Raw genomic sequence first — 13,442 nt, 5'->3', positions numbered from 1 at the left:
CATATATGGATAGGGAAAAGGCTCCTCTTTCCAATGGCAGTGTTAAATCTGGATTTAGTCATTTCCTCACGGTTTTACAATAAAAGAGATATAATTAGCATTTTTTCGATACATTCGTATTTTCGGTAAATCTTATAAAACATGGGTAAAAACAAAAATATACACTTTGACTGCTGTTTTGATATGGTTATGGTCTTTACTCTTGAATACATTTGAAAAAAAAACATTAAGACCTTTTTAATACCACTTCAATTGCACGGCCATACTAGCAAAAACAAAAAAAACACAGTGACGCTGCAGTGGTGGCTGCACTTGCACAACAATTTAAATTCGGTTGCCAGATGCACCAAACTCCCGGTAGCCCAGCAAAAAATAACAGTTGAATAAAAAAACATTTCATATATTTTAATCTCCCTACAGTCGGGCTGCCCCCTGCGCCCCCCCAATTTTTTTTAATGCCTTAAATTGAGAATTATGAATTTCATACTTTTTAATACTCTGCAGATACCCTGCACACAATTAATTAAATGCAGACTCCTGTCATTCAGAGGCTCAAGCATGTGTGTGTATGTGTGTGAGAGAGTGATGGAGAGTGAGTGAGAGAGTGAGAGACACATTACGGTTACCTTCCCGCGGTTCCAGTCTCTTCATGACACCAAAGAGTCAAGACACACGTATACTTCGAGAGGTATTTTAAGCCACTCTAAAGCGTGTTGCGTTATACAGGCCAGCATATAAAGAGACCGTAGAGGGAAGAGGCTGTGGCCAATGGGGAATTGGGAAAGAAAAACAGGATCTAAAAAAGGAGGCCAGCTGGACAAGCATGTAACTTAACCGTCTGCTGTCCAACCCAACCACATTCCTAGTTATAGGTCGTAGACACCCCCCCCCCCCCCCCCCCCCCCCCCCCCGGACATTTGGTCCCGGTGTGAGAATGAGCTTTTTATTTTTTTTACAATCAAACTTAACCCCCCCCATTAACTATTTGATTTGATTCAAGAACTAAATCTAAATCGGAACGACTGAGAATGAATACGAGACAAGTAGCACAGGCTCTGAACCCACTCTCAGATTCGCCACAAGGCGAACCACAAACCGACGTGGCACAAGCAATAATGTTCTCCGCAACCAATCCACTCATATCGACTCTTCATTTCCTTGACAGGATTCTACTGAACAAGGCTGGATGCCCCCCCCCCCTCTAAAGTATACCTTGTAACCCTGCCATGCAGTAATACTAAGGCCCAAGTTCAAATTTTTTCTCCGTTGTGTTTTTTTCTAGACTGAATCTTTGGGGGAATTAAAAGTTACCCGTCTAGATTTTGTTCCTTAGTCACTGCGGTTGGTAACCCCCCCCCCCCGACCAGAGAGTAAATACCTGTCTAACCCTCGCATGTACTGTGTGTAGAGCAATGAAAACCTACTAACCCGTTGTACTGACTGTCTAGTTAGCTAGCCTTAACCGGTTGCATTGCATATTCCAAGATGTGTATATTTTGTACAGAGACAATAAAAGAAAATCACAGTTGCTATGCAAAAGACGACTCAGAGTGTGAGTTACTACACGGGTGTGAGTTACTTTATTCAATAAAGACAAAAGAAGTATTTACATGTCTGTATTTACAGTACGAAGAAAACGGTAAAAAGGAACAGCTTCACACGTTATATTATGTCAACATTAAATGCTGAGAGAAATTATTTAACTGTGCAATAATTTAACACATTACGCATTCGTACAAAGTGTTCCTTCTAGCCACATCCAAGCAGAAACTAACAGAATAGTATAGATAGTCCATGATTAGACATGGCTGTGTCTGAAATTCTATACTGCCTACTGTTGAACTGAACTGTATTGAAGGCATTTTGAGTTGGCCATATTTTAAGGCTTAATAAACAGTAGCTAAAACAACCCGAATGTTAGCTGTATGATACCCGTTTTTATTTTTTTTTTATTATTTTTTAACATACAATAATATATATATATATATATATTATTTAGTTTACATCGTCTTTTTTCTATGTATATACATCAAGTGCAAACTTTTTAGTAGGCAGTGTGACATTTTAAGACAAGCCCACGGTAAAGGGGTAAAAGGAACCATTCATTCTCCTTCAGGGTGACCTTCTAAAAACTAAAATAGGAGCAGACATTTCCTACTGTACCAGTGTAAACCAGAAGAAATTTGTCAATTCTCACAGAGGACACTCTAATGCACAAAGAATGAAGCCTGATACCATGGCATTCCCCACTAGAGTGAATTAGAAATGACCTTCATTTGCATAATATACCGTTTCAATGCCCTACATTCAAATTAAAGTTCCACGTGAATCAGTCATCTGCTTGAATGACTTTTGCACCACACAGAAGTCATTACCAACACACAGGCATACAAGCAGTCGCTCCCGTGAAAACAGGTATTTTCAGTGCATTGACCTTTTATCATTTACCCTTTTATCATTAATCTCGTGAACGCCTTTGTCAAAACAGTTATCACAAGACGTGGAATGCGCTCTCGCAGCATCACCGCAGCAGATTAAATGTTACAAAAAGAGACAAAGAGATCCTTCAGAAGAAATCAACACCTTGTTTCACAGACCCGTCCCTTTCGTCTTCTCTTCCTGCCGTCGCTCTCCACGCTGTTGGGGGCTGGGGTGTGGCTGGGGTGTTTACTTGGCCACCTTGCGGAGTTCTGCCAGGACCCAGATGGCCAGTGAGAGGAGGGCCACCGAGCCGGACTGGTGGGTAGCTGCCAGGGGGGTGGGGACGTAGAGCAGCAGGGTGCTGATGCCCAGAGCCACCTGGTGAGCAGAGAGACATGAACAACACCAGGTTATATAAGGCAAGGCCCCATCGACTGTTCTGAGCCTCTGATTTATTAGTATATACACTGAAGAATTGTGGGGTTTTTCCTCTGTGATTATATCAGGGTATTTAATTATACCGGGGCACCTTTCCTTTGTCTCTACAGCAGACGTTCTCTGGGTGTTTTGAAACTTGTAGGGCAACCAGGACCTGAGGTGCCTGAACATTGATAAACTGGCCCTAGAACCTGGTAGAAAGACAACCTTGACAGATTTACATGGAACCACTGGTACATCTTAATATGACTTACACTCTTTAAGGAGATAAGGAATGCAAAGAAAAGTAGTGTCTTCTCCTTCATCTGGCCAGTTTTTGTCGCAGGAGAGATGCAGAAGGAGAAGAGGCCCTGTGATCGGACTTGTGATCTTTGTTAATTTCTTATTTCTACTTTTATACTAAGTGACTTTCTATCCATAGTTCCTTCTGTTTTCTTGTAATCCTCTGTTAATCCAATAAACGTCTTTCTTTTATACATTGAACTGGACTGTGTACTGTACGCTATCTTCATTTTTCTCCGGGTAAATTATCTGGGCTGTCCCAGCTCAGTGGGGAATACCAAAATTCCCACTGGCAGACAAGGTCTTATTTGAGAAACAACGCAGGGACAATCAATTTGAGAAAATCAACAAGCTGGACTCCGATATCTAACAACTCTGTATGATAGCATGTACACCAGTGATGTATATACATCAGAAATACTTCTATTATAGTTTCATCCTGAATTAGATATCCCATTTCTGTCTGAATATACCTGAATATAATCCTTAGTATATACCTACACATAACTCATAGCTCTGTATGATAGCATGTATAATAATGCTGTATATACCGTGTATATATATATATATATATATATACCGGTATACAAATTTGTATTACTGTATATATATATTAAGGCTGTCAAAGTTAACGCGGTATTAACGCGTTATCGCCCGATTCTATTAACGCCACTATTTTCTTTTACTCACGATTAACTTTTAAGAAATGTATTATCTTTTTTTTTTACTAGACTTCACTCAGGTGTATTATTGATGCTCTCATTGATACTATGTTTGTTTCTGAAGTGTGTGTGTGTGTGTGTGTGTGTGTGTGTGTGTGTGTGTGTGTGTGTGTGTGTGTGTGAGATATATATAGAGAGAGGGGGGTGAGAGAGATGAGGAAGGGGCAAGAGAGAAAGTGAGCTGGGAGTGTGTGTGTGTGAGAGAGAGAGGGGGGTGTGTGATTACTCAGCCCTTGTGTGGGTGAATGTAACAAGTTCCTAACGTTTTCTTTCCCCTATTATTTCATGCAAACTTTATTAATTGTTTTAAAATTATTTTCTTTTAAGTTATTTTGTGCATCACTCTGTTTTGAATTTGATGCAAATTTGCAATGCATGAGGGTCATCCGTTTGTGTTAAATGGCTGCATAAAGCAAGTATTTGTTGACTCATGTTGATAAGAGTATTAAAACATGGAACTTGAAAAAGATCTGTAGATACATATATATATTTTTTTAATGTGATTAATTTGTGATTAATCACGAGTTAACTATGGACAATCATGCGATTAATCAGATTAAATATTTTAATCGATTGACAGCACTAATATATATATATACGGTATAAACTGAATTATTGTGCATGCTATCATACGGAGATATATTTCTTCAACTTTCCTCGAGTTGGGCCTGGGGTGGGCCATAAAGAATGAATAATCTCTTGCGGGGATCAAAGTCGACTTTTGTAATGTGGTTGTTACTTTATTCTTTTAATATTAATAGTACCGTTGTTGAAAACGTCCTTGAAATCAATTAAAACAGAGTGGAACCGCGAAGTGCAATCTCAGATTTCAGCCACTAGGGGGAAGTGTTGCGTGATGAAACGATCCCTCCACGTGAGCTTGCAGTGCTCCCTGGTCTGCATGCAGTGTTGCCAGATTGGGCGGTTTCACGCCCAATTGGGCTACTTTTTATTTGATTGGGTGGGTAAAAATGGCTTTGGGCGGCTTGTGATAATTTGGGCTACTTTTTGTGCCATTTGGGCGGTTTCCTGGCTCCCCTGTTGAAAAGTTACATTAAATTTTTTCACAACCCTAACTCCACAATGAATCGCCCCCTTGTCTCCAGTTAGAATGAATATGATTGACAGGTATTCTCTACAATAACAAACGAGGGAGAAGGCACAATTATTTTTCACATATCCACTTGACTAATGGTAAACATACGTGTGGCGTTAACCTCCTACCTAGTGGATTGTAGTGGTATTGGACATAACTGTGTGTGTGTGTGTGTGTGTGTGTGTTATTTTAACAATATATCAACCTACTTGCCAACCTTGAGACAAAAAAACAAAAGATAATTATTATTACATACATAGACCGGATGGGCAGTAAAATGTGGCTATTTTTGTGACGATTAGGCGGGCTCAGGGCTCTGATTGGGCTATTTGGTCTCAGTCAAATCTGGCAACACTGTCTGCATGTGCTGCTGTTGTTATTCTTCCTCGGCTCAGTAGCTGCCTGCAATGCACCCTGGCAAACTTCAAGAGTGAATCTCGAGCATCACGATAGTTTCAACCGGAAAAAATTTGCCGAAAGGTCTGGATTCTTACATATCTCGATGTGATTTATCTAGAAATATCTACAGCAAGAATTTTGGGTCTCAATTAATCCAAATTGACAATGTGGTTAGAAGTGGTGGAGAGAATAAAAGCTAGCATTTAATGGTAGTGTTTGGTTAGGAGCGAAGGATAATGGATGGATTATCCATGGGGGGGTCCAGGGCGGGGGGTGCGAGCAAGAGCATATGTATGTAGGGCAGGGCTATTCAACTAAATTGTTCAGGGGGCCACATTGTCAGATACCCAAGGGGCCAGGGGCCGGACTGCCACGGCGCCTCCCCGTGCTATGAATATATGTACACTTGACACAACACGCAACCACATTTTCACAACTTTTATTTAACTACATTGCAAAAGTAGTATACTTTTCAAAAAAAGTGCTTCATTTATGTGCCACATCTGCAACATCTCCTGCAGAAAGTGCTTCATTTATGACTGTGCAACAACTGCAACATCTCCTCTTCAACATTTCAATATAAAAATAAAATAAAAAACAAACAAGTGCATGATGTGCATCTGAACATTCTAACATCGACACTTGAACAAAAAAACACATTTATAGTGCAGCTGAGCTTATGAAAAAGTGCTTCATGTCTGTGCAACAACAGCAAATCACAGCATCTTATTAGCACTTATTGTCCACTCTTAACTCTCAAACATCAGGGGGGTGGGGGGCAGACAGGCCTAGCCTACATACACACATCTAATGAGAGCGATTGCACTTCTTTGACTGGGCAATGGCAGAGAAAGAGGGTTCATAGGAAGTGAGGGCTACCCGCAAACAGTGATGCAAATGCTCATTTGTCAAGGAGTCACGTTGCTTGTTTTAATGGCATTCATGTGAGAGAAACTGGATTCACAGGTGTATGTTGAGCCAAACATTGTTAGCACAGATATTGCCAGCGTTTTTATTTTGGGGAATGTCTTGACATGAATACACTTTATCCAAAATGTTGTGGTGGATTCATTCTCAAGTGCCTGCTTCAGAGCAGATGATGCTTGCATGTCAATTATTTCATGTTGCAGGAGACCTTCATCAATGTGAAGTGATGCAAGGAACTTTTGTCCTTTTGTGGAAATAGCAGCTACATTGGCAAATGGGTTGCTCACAAAATGCATCAATTCTCTAGACATGTCAAATTCATCAAATCGACTTTTCCCTCAATTTATCAATGAAATCTGTCATTAATTGAGTGACTTTTGGCTCAATTGTGCGTGTTAACGTTGACATGAAAAGAAAAAAGTTAAAAAAAAAAAAAAAAAAAAAAAAAATTTTTTTTTTTTTTTTTTTATTATCATGTAATCTTTGGCGGGCCGGTCAGAATCATCCCGCGGGCCGGATCTGGCCCGCGGGCCGCCAGTTGAATAGCCCTGATGTAGGGGAATAGATAGCAGGTATTAGGGGTATATCTTGTATAAGACATTTATCCAAACGATGAGTTAACTGATGTACACTGTTTTACAATGCTTGTATATCTAATCGTGTGTTGTCATGTTTGTTTATGTGTTTGTTTAAAAAATAATAAAAAAATAAAATACAAAAAGAGTGAATCTCGTCCACTGTGGGACAGTTGTCCTACTCTGGCACCATGTCCACAAGGTTGACTCGTCAAAAAATACCTGCATATTACAATATATTATAATAATCTGGTTTATGCAACAAATGAGGATGGTGGACCTAGCTAATCAAATTAGCACAGCACAAACATGAGCAGCATGTGTTTTTGTTGTTGTTCTTAGCAATAGATACTACTGCTACCATGCATGTATATAATATATATATATATATATATATATATATATATATATATATATATATATATATGCACCTATCTGTGTTTCATTACACATATGAGTGCATGCTTACCAACTGTTTCGCCTGTTTTATTGCAACTATCACCGACATCCATCACCTTAAACGGCCCTTCTAAGGTTTCCCTCCTCCACATTGCCTGTGGTGCATTTTTTCCTATTGCTAGGTAGTTTTTCCTTACCTTCGCGTGGGGTATGTCTGGGAGTGTTGCATTCATTTATTCTATTTATTTGAAATTTCTTGGACTTTATGGTGTTTTTGTTTTGTTCTTGATTTATTGTGATGTTTCTTCTTGACTTGTTTAAAGAAGACGTGTCCGGCCCATGGGGACATTAACATGTGTTGTCGGGCCTTACAAATCAATTTGATTTGATTTGTGTTTCATTACATGTATTACACATTCATACCAATTATTTGCCTGTTCTATTCTCCATCCATCAATCACCCATTGCAACACTATATTATCACCGACATCCAGTTGGGGGATCCCCTTTGAACAGCCCATCTGAGGTTCCTCTCCGCCACGCCACCTGTGGTGCTTTTTTCCCCCTATTGCTAGGTTTTTTGTGAGTCGTTCCTCGTCTTCATTGGGGAAAGTCTGGGGGTGTCGCATATTTGGATTTTATGTTTTTTTTGTATTCTTTTTATATCTATTGTGATGTTTCTTCTTGACTTGTACAAGAAGACTTGTACAGCCCATGGGGGCTATTCCATGTGATCTCGTGCTACAAATACATTTGATTTGAGTGCCAGATGCCACACAAACGCACACAGTACCGGCGGCACGGTGGTGTAGTGGTTAACACTGTCGCCTCACAGCAAGAAGGTCCAGGGTTCGATTCCCGCTTGGGGACCAGGTTTCCATGATGCCAGGTACCCAGGTGGGGTATCTCCCAGGCCTTTCTGTGTGGAGTTTGCATGTTCTCCCCGTGCTCGCAAGGGTTTCCCCCCCGATAAGATAAACCCAATGGAAAAACATGCACAACAACAGATCGCTAACGCTGTGGCGTCCTTGACGAAGACGGACAGGAGCACTTGGATTGGTCCCCTGGCGCGGCTCACGCTGACGCCTGTCTGCTCCCGGCTGCCCTTGGGGGGGAAGGACGACGGGATGGGTAATCGCAGAGACGAATCGCATCGGCGATTCTAAAGAGACAATGCATGCGTGTGTGTTCCGGTGTGTGTGCTAAAAACTAACCGCTGTGTGTGTACCGCTAAAACATTGAGTGTCGTTGCATGCCAAATAAAGACCTCTGCAACAGGTCCTGCATTATTATTATATTATTATTATTAGTACCAGTAAAAAGATTGGACACACTTTCTCATTGAACTGAATGAGAAGGTGTGTCCAAACTTTTTACTGGTACTGTATACATATAATTGACAAAGCACATTCTACCTGCAGTATGTACATATAATTAACACTGCAGATCACCAGCACTGCATGTTAAAAAAAAAAAACTGTCACAGCACTTCCGTGTCCAGTGTGCCGGCCCCGTTACACCCCTGTCGCTCTGAAGGAAAGCTTACCTGTCCATAGGCCATAACTGTGAGGAGACTGATGGCGATCTTAGCCCTCCTGGGTAGCCTCATTCTCCTGGAGAAGAGATACAAGCCTGTGATGGCTGACAGAGACGAGATGGCCTGGAAAGAGAAACACATTAAGTAAACAAACTCTTACTCAATACTGAATCTGACTGAGTTGGATCGGGGGTGGGGGTGTTATATACATTATTCTTGTATATAATTATCTTATACATTATTTTTGTATATAATTATCTTATTTTTTTTATATAATTATCTTATATACATTATCTTTGTATATAATTATCTTATATACATTAGTTTTATATATAATTATCTTATATACATTCTCTTTGTATATAATTCTCTTATATACATTATTGTTGCATATCATTATCTTGTTTTTTCTTATTATACTTTTTCTTATTATTATCTTATCATCTCAGCTGCTGCCACCACAATAAGCACAAATTACCTAAGGACCTTTTTTGGAAAGACTTGAGAAATAGGTGCCGTTTAGAGACACATGTCGACATACCAGGATCCTGTGGTCAAACTGCACCGTAGTGGGGTTTTCAAAGACGTTCTTGAGGGCGGGCGAGAAGGCAAGCAGATCATCAGGAATCCACCGCTCTCCCATCTTAGGGAACGAGTTATAAACCAGGCCTGCATCTAGACCAGCGACAAAGGCACCTGCAACACAGATTAGGCATCTACATCTCTGTACGTTCTGTGAGGTCAGCATCTACATCTGTACGTTCTGTGAGGTCAGCATCTACATCTCTGTACGTTCTGTGAGGTCAGCATCTACATCTCTGTACGTTCTGTGAGGTCAGCATCTACATCTCTGTACGTTCTGTGAGGTCAGCATCTACATCTCTGTACGTTCTGTGAGGTCAGCATCTACATCTCTGTACGTTCTGTGAGGTCAGCATCTACATCTCTGTACGTTCTGTGAGGTCAGCATCTACATCTCTGTACGTTCTGTGAGGTCAGCATCTACATCTCTGTACGTTCTGTGAGGTCAGCATCTACATCCCTGTACATTCTGTGAGGTCAGCATCTACATCCCTGTACGTTCTGTGAGGTCAGCATCTACATTCCTGTACGTTATGTGAGGTCAGCATCTACATCTCTGTACGTTCTGTGAGGTCAGCATCTACATCCCTGTACGTTCTGTGAGGTCATTAAAAGGAACGTCTTCCAACCACAGTGGCTGTTGAGATTTAGACAGTGGGTAAGAGACTAGACACCATCACATCACCATGGTAACAAGACACCAACACATCACCATGGTAAGAGAGACTAGACACCAACACATCACCATGGTAACAAGACACCAACACATCACCATGGTAAGAGACGAGACACCATCACATTACCATGGTGAGTCAAATTTACTTTATTGATTACCATTTTCCGCCAGCAAGCTATTCGCTGCTTTCAAACCCAATGGAGAGCTAGCTTGGTGCTTTCAGACCCAATGGAGAGCTAGCTTGGTGCTTTCAGACCCAATGGAAAGCTAGCTTGGTGCTTTCAGATCCAATGGAGAGCTAGCTTGGTGCTTTCAGACCCAATGGAGAGCTAGCTTGGTGCTTTCAGACCCAATGGAGAGCTAGCTTGGTGCTTTCAGACCCAATGGAGAGCTAGCTTGGTGCTTTCAGACCCAATGGAGAGCTAGCTTGGTGCTTTCAGACCCAATGGAGAGCTAGCTTGGTGCTTTCAGACCCAATGGAGAGCTAGCTTGGTGCTTTCAGATCCAATGGAGAGCTAGCTTGGTGCTTTCAGACCCAATGGAGAGCTAGCTTGAGCACGTTCCACGGGTCGGACGTGTCATGCCAGGCTTCGGAGTGTCGGTTAATGTTCAAAATTAGGCCCCTTGAAGACAGATATGAACAAACACAAGCGCCATAAAAACTACGAGCTACCTGAGAGAGCGGTGAGGAAGACCAGTCCTCCGGTTCCTTTGGCAAACCTCCTGAGCTGCATCAGCTGCTTGGTGTCGGTCAGCTGAGAAGAGGTAGAGAGATGCTGCTCATGATTGGAAGTGAAGAAGAACATGTGAAGATTCGCCACCAGGGCAGGAAACCGAACCAGGGCTTGAAGCAATCTATTTATTGTTCATCAGTCATAGGATCAGGTGGATTCAAAATGTCACCAGACATTTTTATTTCTTGGCAGTCAAACTACCTTTTATGTATAAATGGTTTATCTGTTTTATAAGGAAAGATCCTATCGCTATTGCAATGGCATATTGCAAAGCAAGCGAATGCCTGTCGTTGTGCTCAAATCCCGTCCTCTTTTCTTGATTCTCCAATGGCGACTGTCGCTTCCCTCAGAGGGAAAGCGACAGCTACGATTACACGGTTGCGATTAAAGGATCGAGAAAAGAGGGCGGGATTTGAGCACAACGAATCAACGTGTGTAGACCGCGAGTGGTCGGAGTGGCCCGGTACCTTGTGGGCGGGCAGCAGCAGAGTGAGGCCGGTCCAGAGGCTGGCGCAGTAGAGCAGCAGGGCAGCGCCCAGGTGGGCAGACAGACGGTACTGACTGACCCGAGGGATGTCGTATGACTCCGGCTTCTCCTCCAGGCCACTCTTCACCATGTACCAGCCTAGAAGGCCCTGGGAAGATGTAGGGCACTCATCTATCATATCGGTCTGAATATACCTGCATAATCCTTCTATATACCTACGTATACACCTGCATATAACCCATACAACTCTGTATGAGTTAGCATGTACAATAATACTGTATATACCGTATATATTTATTCTTACCGCATATATATCTATCAACATCTGTTTTTTACATACCTGCATATATATCCCTTATCTATTGTTATGAGTTACGATGCTGGCCAGTATGACTACTACCATATTGTATTTATATATCGTATCTGTATCACTGTACATATTAATACTAAAACTCTGTACATACATTTAGTAGTAATCATTTATATATTTTATACCCAGTTTAATCACATGTACATGTAATCTAATGTAATCATCCATATCGTGAGCACACTATTTTTAAAGTCAAAAACATTCAAGTTAAAGGGGAACTATTTTACTATTTCTTTCACTATTTGGGCACTTTTACACAATTCCTGTGAGTCTATGGAACACCTCTGTAATATATATATTTTTTTTTATTCATTGTTTTGTATTTCTAATCAAGTCCTCAAAAACAGCATTTTTCTACCTCAAGATTTCGAGCTGTTTTGAGCCTGGGCTCCTAAACCACTGCGCCGGGCCTGCTGAGCGTCGTGTTCGCCTGAACATTAACATGCAGCGGTGACTATATGACATCACATATAGGCACATTTTCAAACGACTCAGTTCAGTGAGGGTGAATATTGTGAGAGGAGAATTGGAAGAATGCACCAATATGAGAATTTTGAGACATAGATCATATTAATATAAATTCACATAGCTAGGAAACAATGCTAAACACTCAAAAAGGCCATTTATAAGATAGTTCCCCTTTAACTGATCTTGTGGAATTTAAAACAGCATAAATAATGTATAAAGCAAAAGGTAATGTATTTCCAGGAAACATTCAAAAACTGTTCTTTGAAAGAGAGGGGAGTTATATATAATCTGAGGGGAGAACTCAATTTAAAAGTTCTTAGTGTACGTACTACCAGGAGAAGACATTGCATTTCAATATGTGGAGTGAAACTGTGGAACAGTCTGAATGTTGTGCTTAAGCAATGTCCAAATATAAGACAATTCAAACAGAGTTATAAAGAAATTATTGTCATGAGGAAAGGATTTGACATTCACGGGTGTTTACATTTTTATTTAAAGGGGAACTATTTAGCTATTTCTTTCACTATTTGGGCAATTTTACACAATTCCTGTGAGTCTATGGAACACATCTGTAAGGTTTTTTTCAATAAAATTCATTGTTTTGTATTTCTAATCAAGTACTGTAGAGCACCACTTTCTGCCCTTCCAAGATTCCAAGCTGTTTTTGGCTGGGCTCCGCCCATACTCGCAATGCGCTTTGAGTGACAGACTGTCACCCACCTGCACTGGCAGATACCTTTCTTTGGGGGAGAGAGAAAGAGAGATAGAGAGGGGCTAGGGGTGGAACGGTATGCATTTGAACCGTACACCGTTCGATACGACCTCCACGGTTCGGCGCATGTGTGTATTGTTCGGTTATATAACGTTAGCCTCGAGCTAGGCTAACGTAACGTTAGCCGCAAGCTAACCGTGGAAACGCTCACAGCGAAGTGACTCCACGACACCAGTTCCATTAGTGGGGAAGGGGGGTATATTGATGAGGCTTGGCAACGGAGGTTCAAATATAACTGCTTGTGTTCAATAACAAGCCGGGAGACGTGTGTATCAACTGTGCGTCTGTATTGCCAACCCATAACATCCTGGTCCCTGCTGCTGGGACGTACCAACTCCACACACCACTGTGGGGGGGGGGGGGGGGGGGGGGGAAGGGGGGTATATTGATGAGGCTTGGCAACAGAGGGGAAATGGGGTATATTGATGAGGCTTGGCAACAGAGGTTAAAATATAACTGTTTGTGTTCAATAACAAGCAGGGGTGCAGTCATAATTTCAGAAGTGCCTGTACTCTGTTTAAATGACATCACATGCACTCCCGCGCTTGCGTATGACC

At 41.4% G+C, this 13,442-nt stretch overlaps 1 protein-coding gene across 2 annotated transcripts in view; it reads right to left on the bottom strand.

The window, feature by feature from the left end:
- Positions 1–1,581: 1,581 nt before the first annotated feature.
- cox15 (cytochrome c oxidase assembly homolog 15 (yeast)) overlaps positions 1,582–13,442 on the bottom strand; it is a 55,639-nt gene continuing 43,778 nt past the window's right edge. For both annotated transcript variants that reach the window (XM_084321170.1, XM_084321169.1), the window contains exons 5-9: positions 11,256–11,423; positions 10,728–10,809; positions 9,338–9,492; positions 8,806–8,919; positions 1,582–2,799 (exon numbers count right to left, since the gene is read on the bottom strand). In XM_084321170.1, coding sequence (XP_084177296.1) covers positions 2,668–2,799; positions 8,806–8,919; positions 9,338–9,492; positions 10,728–10,809; positions 11,256–11,423 — 651 coding nt within the window. In that variant the 3' untranslated portion in view covers positions 1,582–2,667. The remainder of the gene's footprint in view (positions 2,800–8,805; positions 8,920–9,337; positions 9,493–10,727; positions 10,810–11,255; positions 11,424–13,442) is intronic.

Source organism: Notolepis coatsorum (assembly GCF_963971535.1).
Source record: "Notolepis coatsorum genome assembly, chromosome: 9".
NCBI lineage: Eukaryota > Metazoa > Chordata > Actinopteri > Aulopiformes > Paralepididae > Notolepis > Notolepis coatsorum.
The sequence above is the reverse complement of the archived record's forward strand: the minus strand, read 5'-3'. Positions and strand labels throughout refer to the sequence as shown.